Here is a 12,586-nt window from a genome sequence, read left to right as displayed (position 1 = left end):
TTTTTTTGAGATGGTGTCTCACTCTATCACCCAGGCTGGAGTGGAATGGTACGATCTTGGCTCACTGCAACCTCCACCTCCCGTGTTCAAACAATTCTCCTGCTACAGCCTCCTGAGTTGCTGGGATTACAGGCACCCACCATCACACCCAGCTAATTTTTGTATTTTTAGTAGAGACAAGGGTTCACCATGTTAGCCAGGCTGGTCTGGAACTCCTAACCTTGTGATCCACCCACTTCGGCCTCCCAAAGTGCTGGGATTATAGGCGTGAGCCACCATGTCCAGCCTATCATGGCATCTACATTCTAGATTTGTTATGCAATTATTTGAAAGAAAAATGCTTCACATGAAACAGATTAAGAATTGAGAAAACAAAGCAGTACCTTCTGGGCTGCCATTTCTTCATCTATGAGAAGGTGCAGGACATGATCTTTAATGTCTTTTTCAGTTCTGCTGGCTTTTTGTTCTTACAAACCTGAAGTTCTCCTAGTTTCTAAAGAGTATGGGATGAAGGAGAAACTAAAACAAGTTACAAAATAAGTTATAAACTTACCTTTAGTTTAAAAATTATTCTTGCCTAGAACTTTAAGGTTCTGAGTCTGGAATACCTTTTAGTTCTGTCATATCTTAAAAAGTACTTATTAACAATATCAATTATTGAATATATCTTTTGAACAAAAGTCATCTTGCTTTCCATATTTTTCCTCCTGATTTGAACCTTGTTTATAAGGATAATTATCACACAAAAGTCTTAGGTAAATTATAAAAAAGAATGTCTCTATCTAGGAAATTGTAGTTTCCTAATTTCTCATTCTACTGGATTAACGAATACTGCGAATCACAAGAAAATAAGCTTTCACTTTCACCATGGTATGGTACTATTTTAGGGAAGACCAAGGCTGAGTAATACTGAAGAGAGAACTTCATAAAAAACCTTTTCTCTTTGCCCAAGATTTCTAATGTTTATAAAAGGAGCTCTTCTGCTACAGTAACTGTTACTTTAAAACACACTCATATATGGAGAAAATTCTGAGGTATTAACACAGTATCCAAAACAATTTTCAGGGTCTTTTTTTATATTCTATACCTAAGTTGATTTAACCCAGATAGAAGCCACTACCAAAAGCAAAATAAAGATCCCATTTCAATTAGATATGCTACTCAACAAAGTATCTAAAAACCTTCATTTTTCCATCTTCTAAAACAGGGAGTGGCAAACTTTTTCTGACAAAATCCAGACAGTAAATAATTAGGCTTTGTGGGCCTTACCATCTCTCTTGCAACTACTCATTTCAAAGCAGCCACAGAAAATATATAAACAGATAAGTATAGCTAGTTCCAATAAAGCTTTATTTGTGAACTGTGATATTTCATATAATTTCCACGTCATGAAACATTAGTCTTTGATTTCTTTTCCAACCATTTAAAAATGCAGAAACCATTCTTAGCTTGAAGAGTATATAAAAACAGGTAGCAGGCTGGATTTGGCCCATGTGCTGGAGATTGCCAACCCATGCTACAAAATATACCTTAAAAGCCTGTCACCTCAAAATTTCAAATCATTGCTTCCCAAAGACTTAAAGTAATTATTCAAATATTCATCAGTAACTTCTTTCAGATCAGCTGGTTTCCATTTTGGACTCTGGTCTTTATCAATTAAAACTGTCAAGAGAAGATACAAATGTTAGTGCCTTTTTTTCTGGTATTACCAGATTTTAATTACTGAATTAACAGTAACTATCTTATACTAGGCACATCTTTCTATAACACATTTTTTCCCTCCAAGTTTTTACGTGTGCTCTGTTTTTCTAATTAAATCCCCAGGGATGGATAGCAATATACTTTTGATGATTGGTGTGGATATTTTCTAACTTCCTAAGCTGCATGTCTCTAGCTTTAATAAAGCCTACTCAATTAATCCAGTTTTGGTTTAAACATTAGAATTCTTTTTTTCTTCTTGAAATAAAATTACAAATGAAACCTCCACATTACAAAACAGCTAAAATCAGTGTTTAATTTGAAGCAAAGGCAGGGGAGGGCAGAGGGGCTAGATGTGCCTTCTAACCTCCACCACATTGAATTTTGGGAGGAAACTAATGCTTAAGGTAGAGAAAAGGGGACTTCATGCATAATTAAATGTGTAATTGTTGTTCTGCTGAATCCTCCAGTTTGGACAGTTGGACAGCTCCGGATTTAAAAAAAAATCAGGTTATCATGAAACGAATTCTCCTATTTCAGTGTAGTCATCACTTACTATAGCCACATAGTATCCCCACAGGATTATGAGGCAATCTGAAACCTCTCCTAAAAAGGGGGAGAAGAATATCCAGTATACTGTAGGTATACAAATGGTATCATTTAGGAGACTGGGTGGAAGGTATGCAAGATCTCTTTATTATTTCTTACAACCTCATGTGAATCTACAATGATCTCAATTTTTTTTCTTTTAAGTTATGGTTGAGGCAGCAAATTTCAACCATGCTTAAAATGCACATAATTCTTGTAAAGAATGGAAATATTTAAATGTGCAAACTAGAGTGAACTAGAAAACCCGAATTTAGCTTTTTTTTTTTTTTTTTTTTTTTTCATTTAAAGACTAAAATAGTTAAAGCAGCAGTATGGAAACCAAGGACCAAGGCTGCCTTGGTAGGTAGGGGGAAGGGAGCTTTTACATACAATAAAATGCAGATACTGGAGGTTTTGTTTTTAAGATTTAACTCCCTACTATGAGATTCTTGTATCAAATCAGTGGCAATATTAAACACTGATGTTCTGATCCCTACTATGTGAAAGTTTTATATTCAATGGACAGTGTAAACGAAGAATAACCCTAGCACATTCTCTCCACAACAATCTCTTCTGTAAGTTTTCCAGTCAATACTATCTCCTTGAGATCCCACTGAAGGACAAGAGGAAAGAGAATATTAAACAAATTTGTTATTTTATTTCAAGCTAACATTTTTTTTTTACTATAATAGATATAACATAAGTTCTTGCCATGTAGGCAGCTCAGGTTTTTCAAGTCTCCTGAGATAACCACTACATGGAATTTGAGTGGGTATCCAGCCCTACTAAGTCTTTTTTTTCTTCTATAACCAGAAAGTAGTAATTTGTTCTAGATGTAAACAGTAAGAATTTTTAACAACTGTTAAATTTGCTATCTTACTTTAATTTGCTAATATGTTTTTATTATTAGCAAAATGCAGCAAACATTTGATTACTCAAGAACACTATAGTTTTACTCAGAACAGATACTGCTTTCTGAATAAGAAGTCTATACTGAAAGAGGCGGCAATATACTTTCTCTTAATTAAAACATATCAGGATAAGTAAGCAATTCCTTTATGAATAAGAACTTTGATACTACTTAGTTTCAACATTTTTTCCTCAAAATAACAGTATTTATCTAAAAACAATATCTTTTGTTTTAAGGAAGGCCTGTTACAACATATAATGAATACTTTAGCAATATAACCTAAGTAGCATACAGGTCCTCTAAAATTAGAGGTCTGGGCTGTAATCCATATGCAGCAAGAATTTGCAGAGAAGTTCGTGAGGAAAATGCCTATTTTACTTAGTTTCTACAAGATACATAGCCATCTCTTCTGATCAACTCCATGTGCTGATTCCTAAAAATATTTCAATCAAGTTCTTATTTTTGATATTGTGTCATGTCAGAAATGAAGAGAACTCTATAAGAGTGACTGGTGTTTATCAAAGCTTAAGAGCTTAGAGAGCATAATAACCTTTTATTCAGATAAAAAAGTATATCCAAGCTGGGCACAGTGGCTCAAGTCTGTAATCACAGCACTTTGGGAGACTGAGGAAGGTGGATCACATGACATCAGGAGTTTGAGACCAGCCTGGCCAACATGGTGAAACCCTGTTTCTACTAAAAATAGAAAAATTAGGCAGGCCTGGTGGCATGCACCTGTAGTCCCAGCTACTCAGGAGGCTGAGGCAGGAGAATCACTTGAACCTGAGAGGGCCGAGATTGCACCACTGCACTCCAGCCTGTCTCAAAAAAAAAAAAAAAAAAAAAAGTATATCCAGAATCTGCACTACAGTAAAATAATTAATAAAAACAGGAACATTAGATATGCAAAAACATGCAGAGGGAACAACTCATTTTATACCACATAAATAACAGCTTTTTATAGGGATAAGAGTTACACATAAAAACAAATTGTTCCAAGTTTGCTAGAAAAAAAAAGTCAAGTATTTCACTTGCTTTTTCTAAATATGCTGGCACTGGAGATTGTAAGCAAAAATAGAGAGTATTAATAAGAAAATCTGCAGATGTTACCAATGATGTCATATGGTCTTTTTCCCCAGCAATGTTTAACTGCTCAAGTACAGGCAAGAAGATGGAAAGTAGGGTTACATCACTGGTCAATTTTGCCAGGCCAGTACAAAAGAGGGAGAAAGGCAGGGGACTTGAGGGCTTTTTGTAAGGGAATAAATGCATGTTTTAAAGTCCACAGCAGCAGGATGAGTTTACAAACTTAGTGATGCACTTATCAGAGGTAGTACATGAGTATAGGTACAGGATTACCTTATATATAAATTAGAGAGCAGTTGCCAAGTTATGTCTATTTTTAAAACAATATCAGTTTCAAGACTGATCTTCCTTTTCACATCCCAGATGGTAATATTTTTTAAAAACATACACAATTTTACAATCTTTACAAAAGTTTAATTTTCACTACTAAAACAACTTTGGGTTGAGTATTCTGTATCTGAAATGCTTGGGATCACAAGTGTTTCAGGTTTGAGATTTTTTTTTTTTTTTTTTTTTTCAGATTTTGGAATATTTGCATTATACTTACAATCCAATGAACAATTCCTCTGAGAGTCATGTTGGTGCTCAAAAAGTTTCAGATTTTGGTACATTTTGGATTTTAGGATTTGGGGTACACAATCTGTATCTTATTTAATTAACAGCATATGATCACAAATCTCATTTCCCCAAAATGGTAAGTTCCCATTTGCTACTTACCAGCTCTGACGCCTTCATGAAAGTCATGACCTCTCTGAAAGAAAATTGAGATTAAATGGGGATAATTTTTGGGTGTCATTATTCTGGGCGATCTTCTCTCTCCTCTATTCACTTCAGCCTTCCACTCCCATGGCCACAATCTGAACCATGATGTTTAGGGACTGAACCATGTCTGACAGCACACTCTCTGATCGCTACCTCCTAATCTTATTTGCTCCAGTATCTCCACTGCTACAAATCCTTGATCTTACTGAGGTCCCCTGATCCTATGAGTTTCTCCCTATCTGCGCTGGCTTCACTTTGCTCTTCATGCAGCCCAATTTTACCAGTCCTTTAAAATGATCACTTTCCTTTCAAAATGCTGTCATCTCCCTCACATCTTTTTCTCTTTTATAGAAACCTAGCAAAATCTTGGCACCAACTAAACCCCACAATGTACCCCTTGCCTGTACTTCAGCAGCTACGTCTTGCTGCAGAAAATTGTACAACCGTGACTGCTTTCATTTAAAATTCATGATCAAAAATCTCAAATGAGCACAGAAAACTGCCGAACAATCCAAGGTCTCTTCCCTACTCCCCAAGATAATGATTTAAAGTGTTTTCTGCCTTCTCAACCTCTACCCGTAGCGCACACTCTTATTAAGTCTCAGTCAATTACTTAACCTCTGACTTCTATAAAAAAACAAGAAGCCCTTAGATGGGAAATCTTGTCATCCGAGAGCACTAAAACGTCTGCAGGCAACTGCGGCTATCTGCATATACCTTCCCAGTCCTCCCTTGCATTCCAATTCACATCCCCTCTTGCCTTCTCAAGGATAGACTTTGCTTGATGTGGTCACTCACTTTTCTTTTTCTAGAATCATCAATGTAGGCAATATAATTGAGTGGCTAAATGCATGCAGTTCATTTACGTCTAGGTTCACATCCTGATTCGACTACATATTAACTTTGTGACCTTGGACTAGTAATTTCTCCAACTCCTAATTTCCTTACATGAAAAGGTAATCTATACATCCATCCTAGGATTATTTTAATCTATATCCAAGCACAGTGTCTGACACTAAGAGTTCAGTAAATGTTAACTACCATTCGTATCATCAACGTAATCTTTTTTCTCTATTGGATCATTCCCAATCATTTTTAAACATGTTCTAGTACCTTCCATTTTACAAAATAAAAAGGAAACTCACTTGATTCCACAGTCTCAGCTTCTATCCTATTTGTCTTTCAAGAATATTTGTCTACACATATTCTCTCCACTTCTTCACATCCCATTTTTCCTCTCCAACTTACTGCACTCTAACTTCTGCCCCCACTCCTCTAAAATGGCTTGCCAAAACCACCCATGATGTCAGCAACGCCAACGTCAAATGACACTTCTAACCTCATCTACACTTTGGCAGTGTTTGACACTGTCCATTACACCCTCCTCCCTCAAACGTTCCACTCTTTCGTGACACCACACTCTTCTGGTCCTCCTGCCTCTCCATCTCTTTTTCCTTCCTACTGCTCTTTCTCTACCACACCTCAAAATGTCAGTGTTCCTTAGGGCTCAGGTCCGGACTCCCATTTTCTTTCTATGTGATCTTATCCATTCAGTGCTCAACATAGCAGCCTGAGTAATCAGTTCTTTAAAGTATAAGATCATGGCATTCCTCTGCTCATAATCATCTAGTGGCTTCCCATTTTACTCGGCCAAAGTCATTATAGAGACCATCAAGGCTCTGTAATGTTCTGCACAGCCTTTCTCTACAGTGTTCCCTCTGGCCTTATCTCTCACTCACCACCACCGCTACCCCCCATCCCCCTCCACACAGCCTCATGCTCCTGCATCAGAGCTTTGTTCTTGCAGTTCCCTCTGCCTGGGATGCTCTTCCTCAGATAATTGTATGGCTCACTTCCTCATTTCTTTCAGGAATTCCCTCAAATAACATCTCAGTGAGGGCTGATCTGGTCACCCTACCTATAATTCATCCCCCTGTTACCCTATATCACATATTCTGCTTCCTTTATTTTTTCTCCTTAATAACCATATTATATTTTATGTATTAATCTAATTTACAGTCTATTTCCCCATTATAACTAAGTTCCATCAAGGCAGGGATTTTGTCTGTTATCCTACTCTATTCCCCAAGATAATGATTTAAACTGTTTTCTGCCTTTTCAACCTCTATCCCTGGAGCATACCTAGGTATGTGGAACCTATGCACCTGGGTACCTCTAACAGTGCCTACCACATAGTAAGCACTCTTGCTTAGTAAATAATGCATCTTCAAGGTCTTTTTAATTGCTGTTGGTGTCTGTCACATTTGAATCTCTGATCCTCTAAGCTCTAACTCCTAAATGCATTCCTTCCCTCACATCCATCAAGTCCTATCAATTCTATCTCCCACATGTGTCTCAAATGCATTTACTTCTCTTCATTGCCACCATGCTTGTCTAAGCACTGCTATTTCACACCTGCATCAGTGCAGGACATTTATATCTGGTCTCTAAACCGTTCTTGAACCCCTCGAACCCTGAGCCTACTTAGCAACAATAATTTCCTTCTTAAAGCAAAGTGAATCAAATCAAATGAAAAATCAAATCACCCCCTGCTTAAGCCCAAGAGACTTCTCAACATACTCCTTTCTCATTCTTCAGGTCACAATGAAGTGACATCACAAAGATGTCTTCCCTGACCTACTTACTTAAAGCAGGTGTCCCATTGCCCCCCAACTCCCTCCTGTCCCTGCATCAATCTCTTCTATCACCAACCCTGTATGTTTTCTTTTAGCATACTTAGTACAATTTATAATTATTTCACTTATTTTGTTTACTTGTTCTTTATAGTCTCAGTAGACTAAACTCCATGAAAATAAAGGACCATGTCTTCTTATTCAACAGCCTAAGCCTAACACTGAGCATAGTGCCTGGCACATAGCTAACATATTTGCTGAGAGAATGAAGGCAGGAATCAATCAATCTAGGCAATGTACTAAAAGTTCAATGAAAAACATGGAATGTGTGAAGTATACAGGACAGTGGTCAAGAGTGTAGGCACCAGAGTAAGACTGCCTGGTTTCATATGCCATATCTCTGCACTTAATAGTGGGACAACCTAAGGCAGGTTACGTCATTATGCCACACAGTACCTATCCTCGTAGAGATACCATAAGATTTAACAGAAAGAATGCATATAAAGTGCCTAGTGTAGTACCTGCACGTATTAAACAATAGACATCGGCTACCATTTATATCCCACAAGAAGTGACTTGAAGACATGGCTAATAGAGTTATTTCTAACTAGATGAACTACTTTGAACATCTTTTGAACATCTTTTTTTTTAGACGCAGTCTTGCTATCACCAGGCTGGAGTACGGTGGTGCGATCTCAGCCCACTGGAACCTCCGCCTCCCAGGTTGGAGCGATTCTCCTGCCTCAGCCTTGTGCGTAGCTGGGACTACAGGCGCGTGCCACCACACCCAGCTGATTTTTTTGTATTTTTAGTAGAGACAGGGTTTCACCATGCTGGCCAGGATAGTCTGGGTCTCTTGACCTTCTGATCCACCAGCCTCGGCCTCCCAAAGTGCTGGGATTACAGGCGTACGCCACCACACCTGGACAAACATCTTAATAACTATTACATTAAAGTCATTAGGAATGTCTGCTTTCTGGCTATTAAGCCAAATATTCCCTTTAGTCCATATATTAGTCTAAATAATAAGATGCCTCTTAAGGGCCCTCTGAACATAAAGAATGATTCTTTCTTAAAAGAGTTTGTCATCTGAAAGAATAAATATAAATATGAAATGTTTCATGAAATCAATATTCCATGTGATTGTTGTCCACTTTATGTTTACAATGGTACTTTCGTAATGCTCATTATTTAAAACATGTAACAGACTAATAACCTCCATTTGTGCATTTACTTTATATATAAATGCTTACAAATAATCCCCTTCATTTTACCAATGAGGGAATTCACATTTACAGAGTTTACATGTCTTGCCCAAGGCCACAGAGACTATCTCTGAAAGACACGAATTTCTATTTTGAATTTTTCTGAGGTTAGCAAGCTTCTTACACTAACATGCAAATGTAATTCCTATTTTGTAAAGGCTTAATAACAATCTGGATAGCAATACTTCCATACCTCTAAAGCTAACTGGCCTGTTGTATTTTTGTAGAGCAAATTTACATGTGAATTTAGTTTTCCTGTTTGCGCTTGGTATATTTTACAAGTTCTACCATAAACATATGTTACTTTCAGAACTAAAAAATGACAATAATTTTTTAATTTAATTCTTACCATACAAGCTTGACTCAGCCGATACTCCATAGTTAGTACTTCTTGCAAGGTCTTTGAAGACCCCTCGATGAGTTGCCTTAGTGTGATCTTTAGAGATGTTGGAGACATTTTATTAATTACCTTTTGGGGGAAAAAAAATTTACTACTGTTAGTCCAATAGTTCCTTTATTGTCCATATAACAAATGAGCTGAGTGTCTATGTAAATAGTATTAAAATATGCCAAAATCTCATAAAAGATTATACCCTAGCTTAATTCTGCCAAAGCACTGAACAAAAGTTTTCTAATCTACAAAAACAAAACATCATTCTACAAATGGAATAAATTCTGTACCTGTGACTAAAGTAATAAATCCATATTTGTAGTTTGCCTAGCATAAATTATTATCCCAACCAGCTAACAGCAATTACACTCAAATAAAATTAATACACGCCTTACACACCAATCATATTCATGGAGTGAAGGCGATAACGTATACAGTGGTCCATTTTCAAGAGTACCTTGAATTGGCTGAGGTCAGTAAACTACAGAAGAAACAAGATATACTAGGCCCCTGCTTGGATAGCCAATGCCTGCTTGTTAGTCCCCCACTTCCTCCCCCTTCACCCCACTTAGTTGCTCTCACCTGAACCAAAGAAGTTTAGCCTAAGATAAAAGTTTACTAGTCTGCAAAATAGCTCACTTTGTCTGTTCTTATCAGCCTGCCCAGCTACTTAGGTCTTAAGTCAAATACTTGAAGAGTCCCTGAGCTAACTAGGATTGCAATGCCATCATGGGCCGCAACAAAATGCAGCAAGACAATCCTAAAAGAAACGCCTATAGCCCTGCCTAACAATCAATAGGTGATGTCTGGGAAGATTGTAACTCCATAGTACTCAGCCTATAAGGAACCAGGGGAGGGACCTACGCACTAAGGGATAAATTATTTGTTAAAACTGTGGTGGGGCCAGGTGCGGTGGCTCATGCCTGTAATCCCAGCACTTTGTGAGGCCAAGGCAGGTGGATCACCTGAGGTCGGGAGTTCAGGACCAGCCTGACCAACATGGAGAAACCCCGTCTCTACTAAACATACAAAATTAGCCGGGTGTGGTGGTGCATGCCTGTAATCACAGCTACTCAGGAGGCTGAAGCAGGGGAATCGCTTGAACCCGGGAGGCAAAGGTTGTGGTGAGCCGAGATCACGCCATTGCACTCCAGCCTGGGCAACAAGAATGAAACTCCGTCTCAAAAACAAACAACCTACTGTGCTGGGTGTGCCTACACACCAGACACCCCATCTTGCAAGACTGTCATTAAAAATCTCACTTTCGCTATTATTCAGGTCTCATGAGTCCATTCTGTGGGTTTGGACGCGTGAGCTGTTTCTCACAACTTGGTGGCCTGTATGCGGATCTCTGTGCCTGCATGGAGTGAGACTCCAGCAGAGAAGGGAGACGCGTCCCACTTGAGTTATGTGGCCTGCTCTGTCTGGATGTTTTGACTCCAAGAAGCAGCCACAGACAAACCTGAGACTGTTATTCAGGAGGCAGTAGAGGGGACACAGGGAGAAAAGCAGGCACCATGGCAACCAAGCAACATCATGCACGAGCCAAGGTAGGAAAACTGGTCTATAAGTACTGCCTTGGTGGTTGGGCCTTTTCAGTGGTCTCAGGGTATGCAAGAAACTTCCAGTAAGGAGGGCTGAGTACACAGGGAAAACCTCAGGCACAGAGACTAACCAAAGATGGGCAACAGGAACTCTAGGCCTTAGGAACAAAGAAAAGAGGCAACTAAACAGATCCCCTCTGACATTCTCCCAGATAGTTTGAAGGGATAATCCTCAAACCAGGGAAAAAGAAAAGCAAAAGATGATAAAGTATTGTTTTACCTGGCCCAAAAAGCCCATTTGTGAGCCTTCGGACTTCTGGCCTAAGTTTAGCTCAGATAAGGATTGGGTGTGCCAAGCTTTAACTCTCTATGTGAATGATAAAACCCCAACCTCACAAGAGGACATGGATTATGTTCTTTGTTTTATTAGTGAATTAACCCCATGTTAACACAGGAAAGGGCCCTTGCCCAGTGAAAAGCCCTGAAATCCCCTAATACACTGCCCTCCTGCCACATCTCACAGAGCAGAGGACAGGGTGAGATCAGGAGGCAATGGGAAGGTCAGAGAAAGAGGAATCTGGGGGTCACGAAGAAGCTAAGCCCAATGCTCCCTTAATTCCTTATCCAAACTTGAGGAAAGAATTAGAGCAAAGTAAAAAGGACATTAAAAATTTCCCTATTTCTTCTAAACAGCAGGAGTCTAATATGTACTCTCTTAGAGAAGTCTCTATGGGACAGGGAGGAGTTGGGTTTGTGAGTGCACCTCTAATAAGCACTGAGGTTAGGAATTTAAAAAGGAAATGAGGCCACTCTTGGAAGATCCCCTTGGTTTAGCAGAGTAGCTAGATCAATTTTCAGGACCCAATTTTTATACTTAAGCTGAGATGATGTCAATCATGAACATTCTGTTTACTGGGGAAGAGAGGAGAATAATTAGAAGGGCAGCCATAACCATTTGGGAAAGACAGCATCCTCCCAGGCAAGAATTCCTGCCAACTGAGCAGAAATTCCCAAATGCAAATCCCAGATGGGATAACAATAACCGCAGAGATTGGGCCCAAATGCAGAACCTAAGGAAACTAATCATTAAAGGGATTAAAAAGTCCACTCCTAGGACACAAAATGTCTCGAAAGCATTTGAGATTCAACAACAACAAAACAGACTCCCTCTGTGTTCCTGCAGAAGCTCAGGGATCAAATGAGAAAATATTCAGCATTAAATCCAGAGGACCCAGTAGGGAAAGGCCTTTTAAAGATTAATTTTGTGACTAAAAGCTTGCCTGATATTACGAAGAAACTGCAAAAGATTAGTGGATGAAATGAAAAACCAATTAAGGAATCACTAAGGGAAGCTCAGAAGGTTTTTGTAAGAAGAAAGGGATAAACAGAAAAAGAAAGGAGATTGGAAAGAGAAAGGGGAGGAAACGGCAAACGCAGAGGGCCAGAGAGAGAAAGAGTTAAGCTGCTGACCCTGAAGGCAAGGGAAAGCCCAGGGCACAGCTGTGTGTGTGGGAGCTGCTGGACTAAGCAGCTGAGACAGGGCAGGCAGTGTAAGACACTGTGCAGGCATGGTGGTGCCCAGAGAAAGAGTCGGAGCTGTCTGTCAGACGTGGAGGAGCCAGAGCACTGGACAGGTCAGCTCATGCAGAGAAAAAGAAAAAAACTGAGTGTGAGGGAAAAAGGAAATAGGGGATGTCAGACAGAGAGAG

General features: G+C 39.0%; 1 protein-coding gene across 5 annotated transcripts in view; it reads right to left on the bottom strand.

Annotated features, from left to right (window-relative positions):
• HIBCH (3-hydroxyisobutyryl-CoA hydrolase) overlaps positions 1-12,586 on the bottom strand; it is a 142,865-nt gene that overhangs the window by 1,849 nt on the left and 128,430 nt on the right. For 3 of the 5 annotated variants that reach the window (XM_017500711.2, XM_017500706.2, XM_017500709.2), the window contains 3 exons: positions 9,292-9,411; positions 5,000-5,033; positions 1,049-1,662 (listed from right to left, as the gene is read on the bottom strand). In XM_017500711.2, coding sequence (XP_017356200.1) covers positions 1,547-1,662; positions 5,000-5,033; positions 9,292-9,411 — 270 coding nt within the window. In that variant the 3' untranslated portion in view covers positions 1,049-1,546. Of the gene's footprint in view, positions 1-383; positions 494-1,048; positions 1,663-4,999; positions 5,034-5,755; positions 5,853-9,291; positions 9,412-12,586 lie in introns of those variants that run through there. The other 2 variants (XR_001817062.2, XM_017500710.2) reach the window with 2 other exon arrangements.

The sequence above is a fragment of the Cebus imitator genome, unplaced genomic scaffold, assembly GCF_001604975.1.
Source record: "Cebus imitator isolate Cc_AM_T3 unplaced genomic scaffold, Cebus_imitator-1.0 Scaffold268, whole genome shotgun sequence".
NCBI lineage: Eukaryota > Metazoa > Chordata > Mammalia > Primates > Cebidae > Cebus > Cebus imitator.
The sequence above is the reverse complement of the archived record's forward strand: the minus strand, read 5'-3'. Positions and strand labels throughout refer to the sequence as shown.